The sequence below is a fragment of the Dendropsophus ebraccatus genome, chromosome 3 (assembly GCF_027789765.1).
Source record: "Dendropsophus ebraccatus isolate aDenEbr1 chromosome 3, aDenEbr1.pat, whole genome shotgun sequence".
Lineage (NCBI taxonomy): Eukaryota > Metazoa > Chordata > Amphibia > Anura > Hylidae > Dendropsophus > Dendropsophus ebraccatus.
Window position 1 is genome coordinate 27,547,855 of NC_091456.1, and position 20,718 is coordinate 27,568,572.

Here is a 20,718-nt window from a genome sequence, read left to right on the forward strand (position 1 = left end):
CGGTAATGACACGCTGCAGCGATCGCGCTGCCGCGTGTTCTAACCCCTTAAACGCCGCGACCGCAGCGTTTAAGTGTAAGTGACAGGGGGAGTCCCCTGTCACTTACCGATCGGGACCCCCGCAGTGTAACTGCGGGGGTCCCGATCGGTAAAACGGACTGCAGGAGGTCTCTCACCTGCCTCCGTGCGGTCCGATCGGCGATCTGCTACTCTAAGCCTGCACAGGCAGGCTCAATGAGCAGATCGCCGATAACACTGATCAATGCTATGCCTATGGCATAGCATTCATCAGTGTAGAAATCAGACTAATCTATGTACAAGTCCCCCAAAGGGACTTCAAATGTGTAAAAAAAAAAGAGTTCAAAACACTATTACACTACCCCAAAACCCCTCCCCCAATAAAAGTCTAAATCACCCCCCTTTCCCATTATATAAATAAAACATATAAAAATGAATAAATAGATAAACATATAATATACCGTAGCGTGCGTAATTGTCCGATCTATTAAAATATAACAAGCGTCATTGCGACCGGTAAACGGCGTAGACGAAAAGAGGGGAAAAAGTGCGCAGATTACCGATTTTATGTTACATTATATATTTAAAAGAATCAATAAAAAGTGATCAAAACGTCCGATCTTCACAAATATGGTATTAATAAAAACTAGAGATCATGGCGGAAAAAATGACACCCCATACAGCCCCATAGGTGAAAAAATAAAACCGTTATAAGCATCACAATAGGCCCATTTTATTAATATTTAATTGCCAAAAAAAAGGATTTCATAAAAAAAAATATATATAACATTAGAGAATCTGTGTAACCTGCATATAGTTGTGTTCGGACTGACCTATAGAATAATAGTGTCATGTCGCTGTTACCATATAGTGCATTACGTAGACACAGGAACCCCCCAAACGTTACCATATTGCATTCTTTCTTACGATTTCACCTATTTATATCTTCATAAATAATATATTTGGAATTCCATCATACATGTTATGGTAAAATGAATGACGCCATTACACAGTACAACTATTCCTGTAAAAAACAAGCACTTACATGGCTTGTAGATAGAAAACTGAGAGTGCTAGAGCTCTTAGAAGGGGAGGAGGGAAAAACGAAAGCACTAAGATCAAAATTTGCGCGGTCCACTGGGTCATTTTGGGCCTGGTCCTCAAAGGGTTAACTCTACCAGCTACCTTTTATAAAACCAACAACAGCCAACAGTTCCTCTTTAAAGAAATCTATCAGCAGGTTCATACATGCAAAGCTTCTGATAAGTACCTGTACCATCAGAGCTACAGATCCCAGAGACGGTCTTATTGTTGTCCATTGCGCCATTTTTAAATAATTGGATATAAAGCAAATATGCAAATTAGTCCTTTTGGTGCTCTGGTGGCGTCCCCTTGGTGTACCATCCCGCCCTCTGGATCATACATCCTCTCCCACTTATACATATTCATCTATGCGTAAGTAGCCAGTAAAAGGCGACATCCGAGCGGGAGGGGCTAAGGAACAGGGCCAGTGCACCAAAAGGACTGATTGACACATTTGCTTTACTCTAAGATGGTGCCACAGAGGACAAAAAGATGCCCCCCACTGGCATTTATCAGCAGGTACGTATGTATGAATTTAATTTACTGGATGTCCATAATTTTAAATTGTTACTGTCGTCATAGAAAACTTTTGACATGTCATAGTCATGTCAAAAGTTTTGATCGGCCCCAGTCTGAGCATTCAGACCTGTACCGATTGTCAAAACGAGCCTGGAGAAGACCGCACTACAGTGCACCTGCTCCAGCATAATCAGTTGGGCTCCATAGACTTACATTATGAGTCGACTGATCACATGACCGCTTAGCGCGGTCTTCTCCCCGCTCCTTCTGACCAGTGCAGGTCTAAACACTCAGACCCAGACCAATCAAAACTTTTGATATGTCAAAAGTTTTTTTTTTTATGATGACAGTGACACTCAGACTCGGACTGGTCCACAGGGGAGCAGGGGAATCCCCCGGTGGGCCCCTGAGCAGGAGGTCTGCATCCCTTTTTAGCAGCTTCAGGATGACATATAATCCCCCAGTTAGTTTCATGGGACTTCACCTTTGAAGAAACTTAACGGGGTACTCCAGCAGGGGGGGCACTTTTTTGGTGGGACCTCCCCGGTTCCAGCGGCGGGTCACACATTGCGGCGCTCTGGTGCCCGGTTCCCAGCCACTTCCTGGTGTCTGACGCGGGCCCGAGACTTAAAAAGGATCACGCTTCCTTCACTGACTGGCTGAGCGGACCTGAGACGTCACCTCTCGGGCCCGCGTCAGACACCAGGAAGCAGCCGGGAACCGGGCATCGGAGGGCCGCGATGCGGGACCTGCTGCTGGAACCAGGGAGGTGAGACGACGTCTTTTCCCTCAGCCACCTCGTCCCTGGTCCCAGTAAAAAAGTGCCCCCCCTGCTGGAGTACCCCTTTAAGTGAACGGCTGTGCTGTTTGCATAGAGCAGGGATGGGGAACCTTCGACCCTCCAGCAGTTGCAAAACTACAACTCCCATCATGCCTGGACAGCTCCTTTACACAAGAACAGGGATGGGGAACCTTCGGCCTTCCAGTTGTTGCAAAACTACAACCCCCATCATGCCTGGACAGCCGAAGGCTGTCCAGGCATGATGGGAATTGTAGTTTTGCAACAGCTGAATGACCGAAGGTTCCCCATCCCTAGCATAGTGTCTGACCAGTTACTAACAGTGGGTGAGCATTGCCGGTCACATACACAGCACTGTGCAAAGTCCCTAAAGTACTGTGAAAGGTTTGGCGCTGGGTATATCTGGTGTATGTAGGGTGGGCCCCTAGAATAAAATATTCTCTGGTGGGCCCAAGGTACCCCAGTCCAACACTGGTGACACTTTAAGACAGAACAAGGATTAGTGGCCTTCATCTAGCCATGATGATAAAAGGGAAAACCTGGGTGTACCCAAATCCCAGAGTAGGGAGAATGAGACCTATCCAGTGTAGCGTTCATAATGTATTTAGTTATTGTAAATGACATTGGTACCTATGGAGCTGGCAAAGCAATGCAAAGCTGACTTCCTAAGCTAATGTGTTTATTGAGTAAATCTAGAAGCTTCAAATACAAATATCCTGGGTAAAACAATCCTCTTGAAATGTGGTGCGGTGGAATGACGTCTAATGCTGCTTATAACTACAGTGATTTTTCATTTTAAACTCCAGTTACAGTTTAACACCGTTCCGACCATAAAACACTATTCGAGCCCTTTAATCTGCGGTACAGTAGGTGCCATTTGTGCTAATTATTATACGCACAGCAAGTGTTTGTAGCCCACTTATCAGGAACAAGGGCGTGCTTTACATTCTGGTTGAAAGTCGAGGACATATGCTTTATAGCGCATTCAGGCTGTAGAGAACGGCTTATTACAGTTTAGTAATAACATCTTCTGGATTAGTTTCATTACTGCTAGCGATGTGTATTGGAGCCAAAAAGAGAGACTCTGTGCAGTGTCTGGGCTACGTTTCACAGGTGCTGCCCAAAAATGAGAATTTGGATACTAATTCCAAGAGAACAGGTTATTTTGTATGCAGCACCGTTGTGCGAGAACATGTGATATAATGTAATGGTCCCTTTTATAACTTCTATTATTCTCCTAATATTAAAAGCGGCAAATAGGTTCTTGATTTCCAAAAAATTAAAACTTTGAAACTATTGATGTTAAGGGTATGTTCACACAACGTTTTGCCGAGTCAAAAATACGACAAAAATATTGTGTGATCATACACTAAGGCAGTAGCATAACCTAACAAATTATATGGGTCGGGGCAGGGCCGGCGTCGGCCCAGGGCTTACCCGGGCAAGTGTCGGGGCCCACAGTGCCTCTAGGGGCACAAAGAAGGGTCCCTGGTGTTTTAATGTTCAGTCTGCTCACTGTAGTGCAGGGTGAGCTGGCTGAACATCAGAAGACACGGGACACTGAGCACCACCTGCACAGAGAGAAAGGTGAAGGACCTGATCACATGACCTGCAAGTCCTCAACCTTACAGTGTGGAGAGCAGCCTGACAGAGAGGAAGAGGGAGAAGACTGAGCTGTAAGCACTGTGTTAGTGTCTGAGTGTGTCAGTCAGTGTCTGTGTCAATAATGTATGTTTGTTTATGTTAAGAGATGTTTAAAGTGATTGTGTATAGTGTGTGGATGATGGGTGCATTGTGGATGGATGTGGGGCCCACTGAGGCTCTGTCACCTGGGGGCCCACAAAAACTTGGAGCAAACCCTGATATGAGTGCCTGGTGACGTGCATCAACATTCTGCAGCACTGCTTGGATGTGCCAGCCACATTGTTTCCTGCCAGCTCTGCTCTTCTCTACTCTACTCTCCTTTACTTTTCCCAGTAGTCACATTGATGAACCTTTTTATACAACCTTTAGGAGTACATCACATTTCTAAGTCTAAATCGGAGCAATGGGTTCTCACCTTGTCTCTGAGATCATTGCATTTGCTGCTACCTCTGTACTCCAATGTGATATTTACTAGGGCTCCGAGATTTGCCTTTTAAGGTCAAGGCATTTAATGGGTACTACAGGTAGTTTGCACATTTCTATGGGACAATTGCAGAACCATAAACTAGAAGGATTTGAAGGGTAGAGTCTAGAGATGAGTAATGCAAACTTCCTGAACCGAGATTAGTTCGGAACAAGTTTGGAGAGATGACATCCAAAAAAAGAAACAAATTTTCTTGCCTGTCCGTTCTCCCCCCGGTGTCCTTCTCCGGCTCTCTGGTGTCTTCAGCTGACCCCAGCCCGTTCAGCCAATCACTGACTAAGATGGGACAGTGCTGTGGCCAGTGATTGGCTGACTGTTCAGCCAATCCCTGGCAGCGGCGCTGTACCTTTTCAACCAGTTACTTACACAAGGTGTTAGTATTTTACTGAACCACAGCGCACTGATTGGCTGCCCACTGGGAGCCCCCGAAGCAAGCCGGATCCAGTACAGTATGTTCCTGGGCCGCTGGGGTTAATGGCGCTGAATTTGACATACTCGCAGTGGGATGACAATCTAGGAAACTGAGGTGGAAGTTTTGCTAAATTATCTATAAGACCAGCGCACAATCACAACTTTACTTGGAACACAGGATATGTCACACACCTGCAATGTGAGAATCAACACAATACATGATTCACTGATTGGCCCAATGGGGGAGCTTCTATCTGATAAGAGGTCGCTCTTCCAATACCCCAAGCAAACCGGGAATTTTGCCAAAAGCTATGCCCCATGAGACTGATGCTACAGGGGAAGTAAGTATGACATTGTGGCCATTCACATAAGTGGCTGTAAACGTAAGACCAGAACTACAGAGGTCTGTCAAAATTGGAGCTACTCCAATAGTTCTGCAATTTTTTTTCTAGCTCATAGAATGGTAGTTCACCTCCTCCTATCTGAAATAACCGCAAATCTATATATGCTAGAAAATTACGAATACATCATCGCTCGAGGTGCAGCCAATTATTTTTGATGCGATTTTATTTGCTATTTAAATAGTTCTTTATAATGTTAATGTACATTGACCTATGTGGAAAGAACTGAATTTACTTTGATAAACTGTAATTTATTCTTTTCATATAAATCAGAACCGGCACAAGAAAAGTGCTTTTAATAATATCACTGTTTTAAATGTAACCGTCTCCGGTTCATAATTTCAAAAATGGTTTTAGGACATTGCGTCTCTAAAAAATAGCATTTTCTTATCTTAATATATTAACCTTCTGGGGAGAGAGAAAAAAAATCAGTATCTGAATAGAAAATATCCCTTTGGTAGGTGTATAATTCCGCGTGAAATCATGGAGACCATTGTGAGTTTTGATTATTGCCATTTTATATAACAGATGCCTTGATTATGTCTTGGAGGAGATTCGGCACAATCGTAAAGCAAATGTGATGGTGGCCTCTCACAATGAAGATACCGTAAAATTCACTCTGAAAAGGTAGGTAGCGTGTTCGTTTCTTTATGGATTGCCTTTATTGAATGGACTCTGGCTAGCATGTATGACTATTGGATTTAGTTCATAAAAGGAATAATTTTACAGGAGATCATAATCTCACTGATGCCAAACCTTGCATTAACAGGCCCCCAATCATGGGTAGCCGGCCAAGATGGCAATAAATGACTGACAGTTCCAGTGCCACCTGTAAATGGCTACCTTGTGAGCAGGGCCGTATTAACAGCTGCTGCTGCCCTAGGCACTAAATCTGAAGACGCCCCATCTTCTCTCACCAATTAGCATCATGATTTTCTAGTTTCTAAATGGCTCCAGGCGTCACATTTACCACCGCCATACCAGACCTGACCAATACCACCATACTGTGACTGGATAACACCACCACACCAGACCTGACCAATACCACCATACTGTGACTGGATAACACCACCACACCAGACCTGACCAATACCACCATACTGTGACTGGATAACACCACCATACCAGACCTGACCAATACCGCCATACTGTGAATGGATAACACCGCCATACCAGACCTGACCAATACCACCATACTGTGACTGGATAACACTGCCATTCCAGACCTGACCAATACCGCCATACTGTGAATGGATAACACCGCCATACCAGACCTGACCAATACCACCATACTGTGACTGCATAACACTGCCATTCCAGACCGGACCAATACCGACATACTGTGACTGGATAACACCGCCACACCAGACCTGACCAATACCACCATACTGTGACTGGATAACACCACCATCCCAGACATGACCAATACCACCATACTGTGACTGGATAACACCACCATACCAGACCTGACCAATACCACCATACAGTGACTGGATAACCCCATCACAACATACCACCATACACCCCACTTCCCCCCCTTCGAAAAGACACCAGATTTATTGGCAAGTATAAACAGGAGGTAGGAGACTAAAAAATAAAAAACAAAAAAAAGTTGTTTCCTTCCCCCTGCTCCCTGGTGCTGCCCCCTGTAAGGTGCTGCCCTAGGCATCGGACCACAGGTGCCTAGTGGTAAATACGGCCCTGCTTTTGAAGCAATGTTTAACCCTTTAGCGTACTTTCACAAATACGTAATCTCCTACGTATTTCACACTGCATATTTGATGGTACAGATTTAAAGCAGAAGTTCAATGAAACTGAAAACAGGCAGGTGGGTGCGGGAAAATTACTTAAACTTACCCTTTTTCGTGCCCCGTAGCATCACACCTGGGTTGACAGCCACTGGTGTCGTGCAGCTCTTCTAGTTGTAATGTCACATTACAACTAGTGCAGATATGGTGCACTCATCCCCACAGGGATTACTCACTACCCCCAACGTGCACCAGAATCACCATCCTGGGCACGTTGGGGGTAGTGAGTAATCCCTGTGGGGATGAGTGCACCATATCTGCACTGTGACTTATCATGATGGCTGTCTTGGCAAACACTGTCAGTATATATGCTTCATGCACTTGCCAGTTTCTGTGATTGTACCTGCTGTATGAGACCTTTTTCATCTTCCAGGATTGGATGTTCCTCTAGTACTCGGCAGACATAGCTAGTATATGCATGGTTGCCATAGATTATCATAGAGGTTATGTATGTTTACATGTGGCTTGTGACATCATAGGATACTGGTATCTAACCTGAACCCCAAAGGACTGTCTCTGAGGGTCATTGCTATCCCTATTGGTCATACATACATTTTCTGACGTGCAATACTGCAACCATAAAAGTGTACTCCTGACTCTATTGTGTGTGTGGTTTGTCTGTGTCTTGGGGTTATCCTGACCTGTCGCTCCAAGTGCTTATCGGAGGCCGGGCCAGGGTTAACACCCGACGCATACACAGAGTATACACACTATATATACCCCCACTTGTCTCCTACCCTTTTCTATATTTATTTGATTTTTCTATTTATTTAAACAGAACAATTCTATATAATCTCTAAACAGTAACCACTGTGTTTTGTGAAGGTCTCCCGATGATCCCAGGGACATATCTGGGTGAAACACGTAGAGACTTGGATTGAGACAGAGATACCTGTTTATCGCAATTTTTTTCTGAAGTCTGGTTTTATCTTTATATATCTGGGCTAATCTATCCCTAAGTATACCAGTCTATCAGAGGGTCAACACCCTAGATCTGTTTTGAAGTGCCGATTTCATATGTGTAGAACACATTTTTTACTTTTAATGCATATCTAATAAAAGTTAGATTTTATACGTGATTCTGGGAAATTGTACTGACTCATGAAATTAAGTCTTAAGGGCAGTCCTCCTTGGGGGGAAAAAAGTGAAATTAAAATACATTCTGTGAGGCAGAAGTCAAGACTTCTAGTTCCAATACATTTCCCATTTATTTCCGATCAGAAAACTTCTTTAACCTTTCCTTGCCCCCTCTCCATAGATATTTATAAGAAGCATAATATATGATAACTCAGTGAGGCGGGTCATTAGCAGTGTTCTTCTGACAGAACAATAAGTTTAGGATGGAGGATTTTCCTTGCCAATCTGATAAGTTGAAAAAGAGTTTAAGATGCATTACAAAATCTCTTCTGTTTGCTTGAACTATTGATTGGATGCAACGATTGTTAAAAGGTCAGTGACCATATAATTCCGAATTGGCAGCTGTGTAATACAATAATTAAAAGGACTCTGAAGGTGGAGCTTACAATTGCGGCTTCCCGTGTAAGACTATAAAAGTTTTGAAACTTACAACAGATAATATGTTTGCAATCTAAAAAAACACTAGAACTGCCCCTGTGTACAGATGTAGCCGTGGTTATCTTCAGTACATAAACCATACATAAAGGCAGCAATGTATTGTGCTGGGATATCCTAATGCATCAGGGATCATGATAAAGACCAGTGCAGTGGTCCCTCAAGTTATAATAATAATGAAGCCTCCAATGGTACAAAATAGCAAAACACAAATATTAGATATAAATAAGCTGATAACTAAAACAGATGAAGCAAGTCCTTACATATTAAAGTGAGAAAGCTGGCGGAGGCTGTAAATTATATAAATGGTAAGACAACTGGGGCATATAAGACGACCCCCAGCTTTTCTAGTTAAAATATCAAATTTTATCAAATATGGTGTGAAGTGAAACTGACGCAGTTGCCCCTAGCAACCAGTCAGATTCCACTTTTCATTCCTCACAGACTCTTTGGAAAATAAAAGGTGGAATCTGATTGGTTGCTAGGGGCAACTGAGCCAGTTTCACTTTACACCATGTTTGATAAATCTCCCCCATAGAGTTTGGGATATCCTCGCCGTATAAGACTACTCCTCTTCCATTATACACCAAATAAAAAACATCAGACAGCAGTGAGATCTGAGAGGCAGAGAAGGAGGTACAGTAATACTGGTAGGATACAAGGGAGGGCCAGATGGATGAAAGAGGTGGGTTTTCCTGGGCACAGCGCCACTCTACTGTATTTCTTTTTTCCATACCCCGGATGCCTGCAGCTTGCCCTGCCCTTCATATGGTTGCCGCATATGGCAGGGATGCGGCCGCTTTTTAGCTTCCTCCACCATATGCGGTAACCACAGATTCTCCAGTCCGGTTCTAAAGTTTTTTAGCACCCACCCTATAAGATGACACCCGGTGTTTAAGACGACCCCTGACTTTTGAGACGATTTTCCGTGGTTAAAAAGTAGTCTTATACCCAGGAAAATACAGGATATATCTTATCAGGTAAATGCCCACCCAGATCTTCCAGCCAGCCACGTGTGCTATCGGTCCAGATTGTCGGTGACGTATGTAGAGTATGGATTCAAATTAGATTGGTCTAGAAAAGAACTTTGTATAAGGCAATTGTAAGCTGAAGGGACACTGTAATTGCGGAGTAATACTTGTGTAATGTAATAGGATAACTTTAGGAGTGCAGTAGGATATCATAACCCACCAGCGATCAAGGCGAGGCAGGTATACGGTTTTCTATATGTATAAAGATTGACAATGCACATCATCCAGACAGTTATTTAGGGCCAATATGGGGAATCCATGACAGTAAGCTAAGGATACTTTATGCATCCCACCTTACTGTAATAGATTTCCCAGGCTGAACGAACTGTGCCCGACCCTGGGAATTGGGGAAGGCCTCCTTCTGTTCCAGCATGACTGTACTCCAGGGAACACCGCAAGGTCCCTAAAGGCATTATTGGTTGGGTTTTGTGTGAAGAGTGGAAACTGTTATAAATGCAATTGGGGGACTAAATCCGTAATATTGCCTATCGATTTAGAATGGTTTATCCCAACAGCTCCTGCAGGCGTAATGTGTTCCAATACTTTTGTCTATCTAGCATGTGTAGAACTTTGTCAACAGAAATCATAAATAATAAAGGAAAAAAAAATACTATTCATGTTGAACTAGAAAGTAAAAAGTTATGTATTATTTAATAAGCAAGGGAGTATACTTGTTTTGTTCTACTGTATTTTTCTGTGCTTTTTTTTCCCCGTTGAGGACTATGTGTGAGTGTGTGTGTGTGTACAATTTTATTATTTTTTTTTTTTGTTAACACCATCTATTCCCTGCAGCTAACAATTATGATCCTCAATGTATGCACTAGGAGATGTACTATATGTAAAAGATGCCACATCTGACTTATGCTAATACTCTCTTCATGCTCGGACACAATCTACAATACTTATGATCTTATTACTCATACTATGAAAGACAAATGTAGTAACCACAATTCTTATCAATGTCAGTAACCTAGACAATGAGTAGTCCTCTCTATTATTTGTGTAAGCTCAATAGTCCTGGATATTCGTGAGCAACAACCAACTCCACCTCCCAGCTGCTGAATGGTAGTAATCCATCCATGCTGTGTATAGGCAGTCAACTGTCAATCAGCAGCTGGAGGGCGGGTTGAATGGTGTAGCATGAGCCCCATTCTCCTGCATATCAGAAGAACAGCAGAACAGAATTCTGTATGTAATACACCGATCTGTTCAGCATTTCTGTCACTAGTTTATGCTGTCCTCATTTAAGGCTGAGTGCAATAATAATGTACAGTTTTGTATTTCTTTTTGGATTTGTTTTCTGTATTGGCTCTTCCCTCTATATAGACTCTTCACTTTACCCCATGTGATAATTTTATCAAAAAGGCCTCATGTTAAGCTAATAGATATAAGTTACCACTATTCTGCTGGAGTTTGGAAGCCATGACATTGACTGTTACAGGTGATCACGACTGCTCCTACAAGTTAAAGGAAAAGTAGAGAGATTATAGTTATATTTTATAAAGAAGACAGCGGTGTATGCTATTCACATTATACTCCCTGCCATATGAAGCATTTCCTTCCCATCCTGTCAACAGGAACATAATGGAACGTGTATGTGCACCAGTGTTTTTATAGCTGGAAAAGTTCCAAAAAGTTAGATTTTGAGTCATTGTTCTCTCTTTCTCCTCATTTGTTAAATTAAATGTCACAGTGAACCTTATTGTTCTACCCTCAGGAGAAATTTACTATGTCCTCCAGATTATCAGTGTAACCTTTATGATAAATTGCTGAGATAAGGCTCTGCAACTTGTTGCCGTACCGTTTTTACATAGTAATCCCAACCAAAAGGCCACCTTCAGAATAAGGAATAATTGCTAACTTTGATGTGATCGTGTTAATGCACACAATGACCTTATTGTCTAATTCACTCGGCAAAATGTAAGATTATGATTTCATTCTGATAGCTAAGAACACAATGTATCGGTAAAAGATTGTATTGGGTATTTAAGTCCCGATGGTTGAAATGATTTTCTTCCTTCTCTTCCAGAATGAACGAGCTGGGTATTTATCCTGAAGAGAAAAAAGTATATTTTGGACAGTTGCTCGGCATGTGTGACCAGATAAGTTTTCCTCTTGGTAGGTATTGACATTGATTTCTAACTATTCTATTACTTTTCTGACTCAGCTCTCTGTAATAAGGGAAATCAAAGTAGTGTCCACTATGTTTGTGGAAGTGTTCCAAACTTAAAGGGATTTTCCAATTAAAACTTACTTGTCCCCTATCTGTAGCATAAGGGGGACAAAAAGGAGATCACGGACGAGGGAGGGGTGTCGGTGATCAGCCCCTTTTATTTTGAATACGTCGTTATTTTGAATACAGCCGCCGATCTGCACATAACCCGCGGTTCTGTTCATTCTCTATGGAGCCACCAGAGAGAGCAGAGTACAACACTCTGCTCTTTTCCGGCAGCTCCAAAGAGAACAAATAGAGGTACAGGTTGCGTACCGATCCATGGCTGAATTCAAAGTAAAGAAGAAGCTGGGGGGCACGGATGTGGGACCCACTGCAGTCGATTACTTGTATCTATTACAAGTTTTCATTGGAGAACCTCTTTAAGATACTGTGGGGAAGAATAAAAGTATCCATTATGGGGAAGACAATGTTTGTTTGTTTTTTTGGGGGGGACGGTAATTTTTCCATGGAATAATACAGTCACTTTCTTTACTACTAATGGGCTGCTAAGGCTAGGTCCACACTACGTTTTTGTAATCCTTTTTTTTTCATCTTTTACTGCAAAAAATGGATGGTAAAAACGGATGCAGTTGTGTGCATCCGTTTTGATCCGTTTTTCCATTGACTTCCGTTATAAAAAAAAAAAAAAAACTGATCAAAACACATCCGTTTTTTTTAAAACCATTTGCATTTTGATCCATTTTTTTTCTTTATAATGGAAGTCAATGGAAAAACGGATCTAAACAGATGCACACAACTGCATCCATTTTTTTCCATACGTTTTTCATCCGTTTTTTATTTTTGTTTGTTTGTTTTGCAAAAACTGATGAAAAGGGTGGATTGCAAAAATGTAGCCTTGCAGTCAGTTGTGAATTGCATAGCTTATCCTTACAAATATTTGTTTTAAAATGAATAAATCATACCTGCCAGGGAGTATGTTCATATGTCTGTTGGTCCTATGACAGGACAAGCCGGGTATCCTGTTTATAAATATGTTCCTTATGGACCGGTCAATGAAGTTCTACCCTACCTGTCCAGAAGAGCACAGGAGAACCGGGGCATCATGAAAGGCGCTACTAAAGAGCGGGAGCTTCTCTGGACGGAATTCAAAAGACGTCTGCTGACCGGAAACCTATTCTACACCCCCAGGTTCTAGAGGGACCTTTCTACCTGACGTGAAACTGACAAAATTGATATATAGGTGACATAAACCATACCGTAGTATTCATCAAGCGAATCGGTTATCTATTTACTTTGATAGATGCACATTATGGGCTGCTGTAGTGCATCGAGTAGGAAATACTATTTGTAATACTATTACCAGCTATGGCGTTTACCTTTGTGGAACCGTCACTTGTGTATCAGCCAACTGGATTTACAGCACACAGTAAGATTTGCCCGCTGCTGCTACTAACATTAACAGGTATATACAGGGATTTTACATAAGAGCTTTTAGATACTCTGCAATGTACAAGCCAAGATGTACAAAATGGGAAGCTTTACCAAACATTAATTCAGAGGATATATTTAAAGTTAAAAGGGTATTCCAGGAAAAATTCCATAGCAAAGGGGAAAAGTCAGAGGTCGCGGAGGGGTCCAACCTCTGTACCCCCACTGATCTCCGTATCGGGCCCCAACATCTCTGTTATGAAGAGAGCCAAGGGTATGGCACGCGACCATCGGCTCTATTCTTTCCTATGGAGCAACAGAAAGAGCCAAGTATGCCAGAAGAGCGCTGTACTCTTCTTTTTCCATCGCTCCATAGGAGTGAATAGAGCCGTGGGTCACGTGCCGTACCTTTGGTTCTATTCATAAGAGACGGTGGGGCCCAAGACGAAGATCGGTGGGGGGTATAGAGGTTGGACCCCCTGCAATAACCTACTTTTCCCCTATGCTGTGGATAGGGGGAAAAGTTAATTTTCCTGAACACCCTCTTTAAAATGGGGACCATATTACATTGAATCATATGTAAGTGGTGGGGGGGTAACCAAACTCCAGGCACTTATTCTGATTTTCAGATATATATTTTTTAGATAGTTGGATGTGTAGTGTAAGACTATGTTCACATTGGGCATTGTTCTTGTGGTTCTAACATACTTTTTTGTTTTGACTGCAGAACTCATTGAGAAACATAGGAGTTCACCAACCAAAACAAAAAAATACATGTTAAGGCTATGTCCACAAAATGATTTTCAAAGGCCATTATTTTGAGTACCGAATAACGGCCGTTGTTTAACATGCTCTGGTGGCCGTCACTGCAATATCAAATAATCAAATAATGGCCGTTATTGTACTAAAAAAAAAATAGACAATGTGTGAACATGGTCTCAAAATGCAACAAAAATGCACAGTGTGAACACAGCTCAATTACTATGTGTCAGATAAACTGACAGTTATGGGGCATCATACTTACCAATCCAAAAGATTTAGCGTTAGAGAATATGTTTTATACACACACCCCAGACACTATACAGTTAGCAACGCTTTCAGACAGAACTTGTGCCTGATTACTTTTAAGTGATAAATCATGTTATCCATTAATTTCAATTTGCTCTTATCGGCGTGCAGCGGGAAGATTGCAGTTCAAAGGGTCTCGCTCAGCATTGATTCTAGTCACACGGACGCTATCGGCAGCCGGCTTGGAGATCTTCTTGGAAGTAAACTCTAAAGGAGATTTTTTAAAAATTGTGAGAGTTCTGATGAGCGCTGTTCACATTCTATGATTTATGTAATTAAGTACTTAGCTTTATATCCCATTAAGGTTAGGAAACTCCCAATTAATAGTGAATATTGGAAACAACAGCCAGCTGATAGGAGACTGTAGGTGATCAGAGGGATGTTCTGTTGTGAAAGCCATTCTCTCCATATAAGAGATCATTATTGCTGCCACATTGCATGGATATGGTGTCACCCACATATGATGATCGATACTTACGCCCTCTGCCTCTCACCTCGGAAGACAGGAAGTTAGCCCTAGGAAGCAGAAGGCTTACAATCCTAAAATACCCCTACGATTTTATTTTATCTTTAGAACAGAAGTCAATTGCAGCAGGATAGGCATCCTGTTTTAAAGGGAACCTGTCAGGCAGGAGACAGGGGCAGAACCCACTCTACCCCTTAATAAAGCTTTGCATACTTACCCTCTTGTCCTGGTTACACTACAGATATCAGTCTTGTTGCTTGTTATGCTAATGAGCGGAGATAAGTCCAACTATCATAGGAAATCACTGTGTTGTGATTTCCTAAGGACGTCTTACTCGTCTCTACTCATTAACATAATGAACGGGAAGACGAGCGGCGGCGATTTCCCGACAACCGTAGCATCACTAGACGGAGGTGAGTATCAGAAGCTTTACTAAGGGGTACAGTGGGTTGTGCCCAGTCTCTTGTTTGACAAGTTCCCTATATATTCACACTATGTATTTTTATATTAAACAACGGTTGTTGTTGCAGACTGCAACAATGGCCGTTGTTTAATGACAGTGTACAACTACATTTCACTGTATGGAATCACGGCTGGAGTGTCTACACTCCATATACACTACAGCCGTGGTTCTCCACGGCCGCACAAAATAACTCCCATGTCTATTTTGGGTAGCCTTTTCTCACAATGTAAAGTACGGCCTTACTCCCGGCCATACTTTACATTGTTCTCTATGGCTAACTGGAGTGCGGGCACACCCGAATGTTCATCTGACGAATACTGCAATATCAGCCGGGTGAACATCTGAGACCTCGACCATTGTTTGACACGTCACACACCGGCCGTGTCAAACAACTGCCGTTGTTCATGTGTGAACATGGTCTTAAGATAGTTTTTCTTTTTTCTGTTCTAATAAATTATAGTTTATATTTTATATTTATTTAGAACAGAAAAAAAACTACCTTTTAGACCATGTTCACACATGAACATCAGCCGTTGTTTGACACGTCACACACCGACCGTTTGAAACAACGGCGGAAGTTCATGTGTGAACATGGTCTAAAGGTAGTTTTTTTTTTCTGTTCTAAATAAATAAATAAATAATATAAAATATAAATATAAAATATAAACTATGTTCTATAAAATAATAATAATAATAATAATAAAAGTCTACCCTTTCAGGATGCAGAAACAGTGTGAACAGGGCCTGACAGTGCCCAGCTTTTTCAGTACCCCTATTTGACGTTACAGTGAATCGTGTGTGGCCAACATTACAAGTATTTTCTGTTTTAGGTCAAAAGCAAATATGAACGTGTGAAATTAAAGTATTTATTATGTGTAAAATGTAAAGTGATGGAACCCAATATTTATATATATAGAATCATTGCCCTGGTTTATGTATAGCCAGGACAGTTGTGTTTTTCCTTGTGGCCATGTTACAGCCAGTCCTCTCATAGGGGAGTACTATAAATGTCTACTGTATAGCAATGTTACTACTACATGTAATAATCTTCATTGAGATTTGTATTAGGTTTCTAGGTACATCCGCTTATACTTATATAGACTATAAAGCACCTTAGCAAATGTGTCTTACTGCTGATTTGTAGGTCTAAATTGTTACAAGTAGGTAATGGTGTATTAATGCTGTTTTTGTCTATAGAATGTGTCCTGCCTTAGTATGGTGTATGCACTCCAGTTATTTTACAAAAAGAACCGGCCTATATGGTAGTAGCACAGGAAACTGGTCTCATTCTTGAAGAACACAAAGGGCATAACAATATCCCACTATCTGAGTCAAGAGGATCTGTGAAACTTCTATAACCTGACCGTATGTTACTTGATCAGGCAGCTCATCAGTCCACAGAATTATTAAAGGGGTACACCAGAGAAAATAGTTTTCAAATCAAATGGTGTCAGAAAGTTACACTGCTTTGTAAATTACTTCTATTTAAAAATCTGAAATTTTCCAGTACTTATCAACTGCTGTATGTCCTGCAGTAAGTGCTATATCTTTTCAGTCTGACGCAGTGCTCTCTGCTGCCATCTTTGTCTGTGACAGGAACTGTCCAGAGCCAGTGAGGTTTTCTATGTGGATTTACAAGTGCTCTGGTCCGTTTTCTCCCCCGATCCTTTCCTTGTGATTTTACAACTTTGGTTGTGGCTTTCAGAACCTGTCGATCTGTGTCTTTTATTTTTGTTTTTGTAAATCAATCTGCTTCTCAAAAACCCTGCATTTCCCAAGGCGGACATTGGTGGCAGCAGAGAGCCCTTTACACATAGTTTTTTTTTTTTTTTTGTTGAATAAAGTTATTACACAATATATAAAATTTTAAAACTGTATTAAGAATATTTTATTCTCTGCCATATCTATTTAAATAGCCACAGTAATATTAGATCCAATATATGTGTAATAACTGAGGGGTAGGCTTTGCAGAAGAAGCACTTGTTTTGTCCTGTTAAGCGATAACCCAAGATAACCAAAGCATTGAAAAGCCACAATGGTTGAAGACGCACAGAAAAAGCATATACATACACATATATATATATATATATATATATATATATATATATATATAGATTAGTATATGTGCAGCATATGCTGTGCCTACTGTGGAAATAGACCTCGGTGTAGTAGATAATGGGTAATAGGGCTTCTGAAGCCAATATATAATGGTTTATGTATCTGCTATCTAACTGCTATGATATTATGCTGTGGTCTGTATTAAAGGGAACTGTGAATTCTGCTGTTCTGACATAGATGAAAGAACTGCTACAGGGATATATTAATAAAGAGTTTATTTTACATGAAATTATAATTCTTTATCTTTAATTAAAAAAATATGTAAATGAAACACGTCTCTGAAGTGCTATGTTGTTGTAAAAAGACCGTAGTTTTGTGAGGTGGGACATGGCTTTTTTTTTTTAATGGGATCCCGGCCGGAGCGTACACACATAGTATCCTGTGATCCCATGCAGCGCCGGAAAAAAATGACATGTCAGTTTTCTGCGGCCGGATTTCAATGAATTCCGGCTGCAGAAAGACCTGTCAGTTCACACAGTGGAGCAAGCGGCTATGGGAAGCGACTGTGGGCTATGGGAAGCTCTGATGTGGGCGCGCGCTGATGCGCCCGCATCAGAGCTCCGCGGCCGGAAAGATCACCTGGCCGGTACTTAAGTCCCAGAACACCCGGTTGTTCACGTAGTGTGAACATAGCCTAAAAGTGGTGGCGGCGGCGATCAGACGAGGAGCGGGAAAACGCCCAGTCCTTGGCTGATCACATCTTTAGAGTTCACCTCAAAATTTATCGTTATTGGCCGCACATCTTTCTATGTAAACAGGAGATGTGCAGCCAATAGCAAAAGGGGAACACACAGAACGGATAGGCATATACAGTATTTGTGAAGGCATCTGGAAACTGCCAACACATTAGTGGTGCATACTTACCATTAGCGCTGCTGTTATTTGACATCTTCACCTTCTTCCTGACAGTGTCACATGCATCCTGCTTTTGACCAGCTCTCTGTCACTGTATCTGGAAACTGGTAGCACAGATATACGCATATCTATGCGGTCAGTTTACCTTCTCTGAATGGCTGCAGAACGATACAGGCTTCATTAGTGCAGCCTGGCAGCTCCATAATCTCACTGATCGGCGCTTGTTTGTGTCCTTGCACGTACCAATGTAGGGAATGTAAAAGGAATCTTAGACGCCACTAAAATAATTTATCCCCCTGTTCCTTGCTTAGTAGATAAATGTGTGAGTTCTAGGGATCCAAAGGATCTCAAAAACAGTGGTCTCCAAAAGCCTCTCGTAAATGGAGCAGAAGAGCATTTGTGTGGCCACAGCTTTGAGACTTACAAAAATATTAATGCAGTCTTTGCCATCACCTTTGAGGACCCTTGGAGGAGAATGGAAAGAAGTACAGAGGGAAATGAAGCATTGGATTTAACTTAAAAACAAAAACAAAAAAAACCTCATGCCGAGACTCTAATACCAGTATAATACAAAGGACTTCTACACTATATACACTAAAATTACCACAGCAGAATGACTAGATAATACCACTATACTGTTACTGGGTAAAAATCGTTATACACAGACCAACAATAACCTTATACTAGGGCCAAATAATATCCGTGCACCAAGAACACACAATACTATCACTGACAATACTGTTACTTGTTTCAATTTCACCTCCACATTTTTTTTTCTAGTTATGCTGTATAATTACTGGTAAAATGAAGGGTGAATCCCGCTGTGCTCAGTGTCCCGCTGTGAGTAAATGAGAGGGCGCGAGCTCCTCCGCTGCCGCCGCTCTCCGCTCGGAGAAGTGACATGTCACTTCTTTGAGCGGAGTGCGGCGTCTCAGGAGGAGAGCGCGCTCTCCCATGGACAGGCTATGGGACACTGAGACAGGCGGAATTCCACGGCGGAACTTTTTCTCAATGTGAACATACCCTTAGAGGCGAAAAAAATAAAAATGCTAAAATGTTCATTTCCAGCGTTAGAAAAACATGACCACTTTCTTCCAGAGACAGCACCACTCTTGTCTCCAGTTTTGGTGTAGGCTTCGCAACTCTGTTCCATTAAAGTGAATGGAGCTTAAATAAAAACCAAACCTGAACTGGAGACAAGAGCGGTGCTGTCTCTGAAGGAAAGTGGCCGTGTTTTTCTAATCCCCTATAACCCATTTGAAGGCGTAGGCAGGTAGTTCCCGCATTATATATACATATTTCTCATAACTCTAATTGTAGTTAGGTAGTTCCTTCACTGGGTATATCCCCACAGTAGGTATGTAGTTCCCTTATTAGTTATGTATGTCTCCCCAATAGGCAGGCATGTTCTTTAGTAGGTTTTCCCCCTTCCCGGTAGTTGAGTATGCCCTTAGGTGTGTAGTTACCCCTCCTCAGCAGACCAGTATGTCACTATGCAGGTAGCCCCCCCCCAAGTAGACAGGTACTGTATGCCCTTAAGTAGTCACCCCCATCTCCCACATTAGGTAAATGTTAAGTGCACACGCACACACACACAGGTAGGTAGTACCAATTCTCCATATTTGAAAATTTTAAGTATGCTTAAAACCCAATTCACTAACACTGTTCTTCACTTTGTTGCAGAGTTTTGGTGTGGTTTCTGCCAATGACTCCAGCATTTGCATCCTACTTATATTATACAGAGTCAATCAGCCGTTCGGATGAGTGGTGTACAGGCCATGGATTATTAAAAATAATAGCAAAAACCAGACATGCGTGAAACGTGGAGAAATAAAAGCGAACTATACCCTGATATAAACTGTTCGTAGAGGTCAAACGCAAATAGATTTCCAGTGTCATGTAAACAGATATTAAAGCGGTAAGAGGAAGAAAACCATTCTCGTGTATCTTCAGGAAGGCTTAGTCTTTATTGCCTTAATAGTTCAGAGGCCCACAATTACTTTTACCGGGGCTTGCCGTACCATTAACTGCGGACAGTATCTCACAAAGGTCACGCTTCCTCGGCCTTTTATAGGAACATATTTATCCTTGTAGGATATGAACTAGAAATTACTCCAATAGCAAAGTCTTCTGTTTCTCTGTTTATTGGGGAGCTGAATATACCAATCCATTAATACAGGGTGGCAGATTTGTTCTGAAATATTATCTGCATCTACATTTACTATGTGAGATACCATCTTTAAATGGCCTATAATATTCTTAAATTTAGTTTTTTTATGACTTTCCATACTACAGTAGTTTATGATGTTTGCACTGTTTCATATTCACCAATTTGCCCATTCACATTCTGAAACACTTCATAGGTTGGAAATCT

General features: G+C 41.7%; 1 protein-coding gene across 2 annotated transcripts in view; it reads left to right on the top strand.

The window, feature by feature from the left end:
- PRODH (proline dehydrogenase 1) overlaps window positions 1–17,760 on the top strand; it is a 112,677-nt gene extending 94,917 nt beyond the window's left edge. For both annotated transcript variants that reach the window (XM_069961279.1, XM_069961280.1), the window contains 3 exons: window positions 5,888–5,986; window positions 11,800–11,888; window positions 12,951–17,760. In XM_069961279.1, the coding sequence (XP_069817380.1) occupies window positions 5,888–5,986; window positions 11,800–11,888; window positions 12,951–13,141 (379 nt within the window). In that variant the 3' untranslated portion in view covers window positions 13,142–17,760. The remainder of the gene's footprint in view (window positions 1–5,887; window positions 5,987–11,799; window positions 11,889–12,950) is intronic.
- Window positions 17,761–20,718: the final 2,958 nt, after the last annotated feature.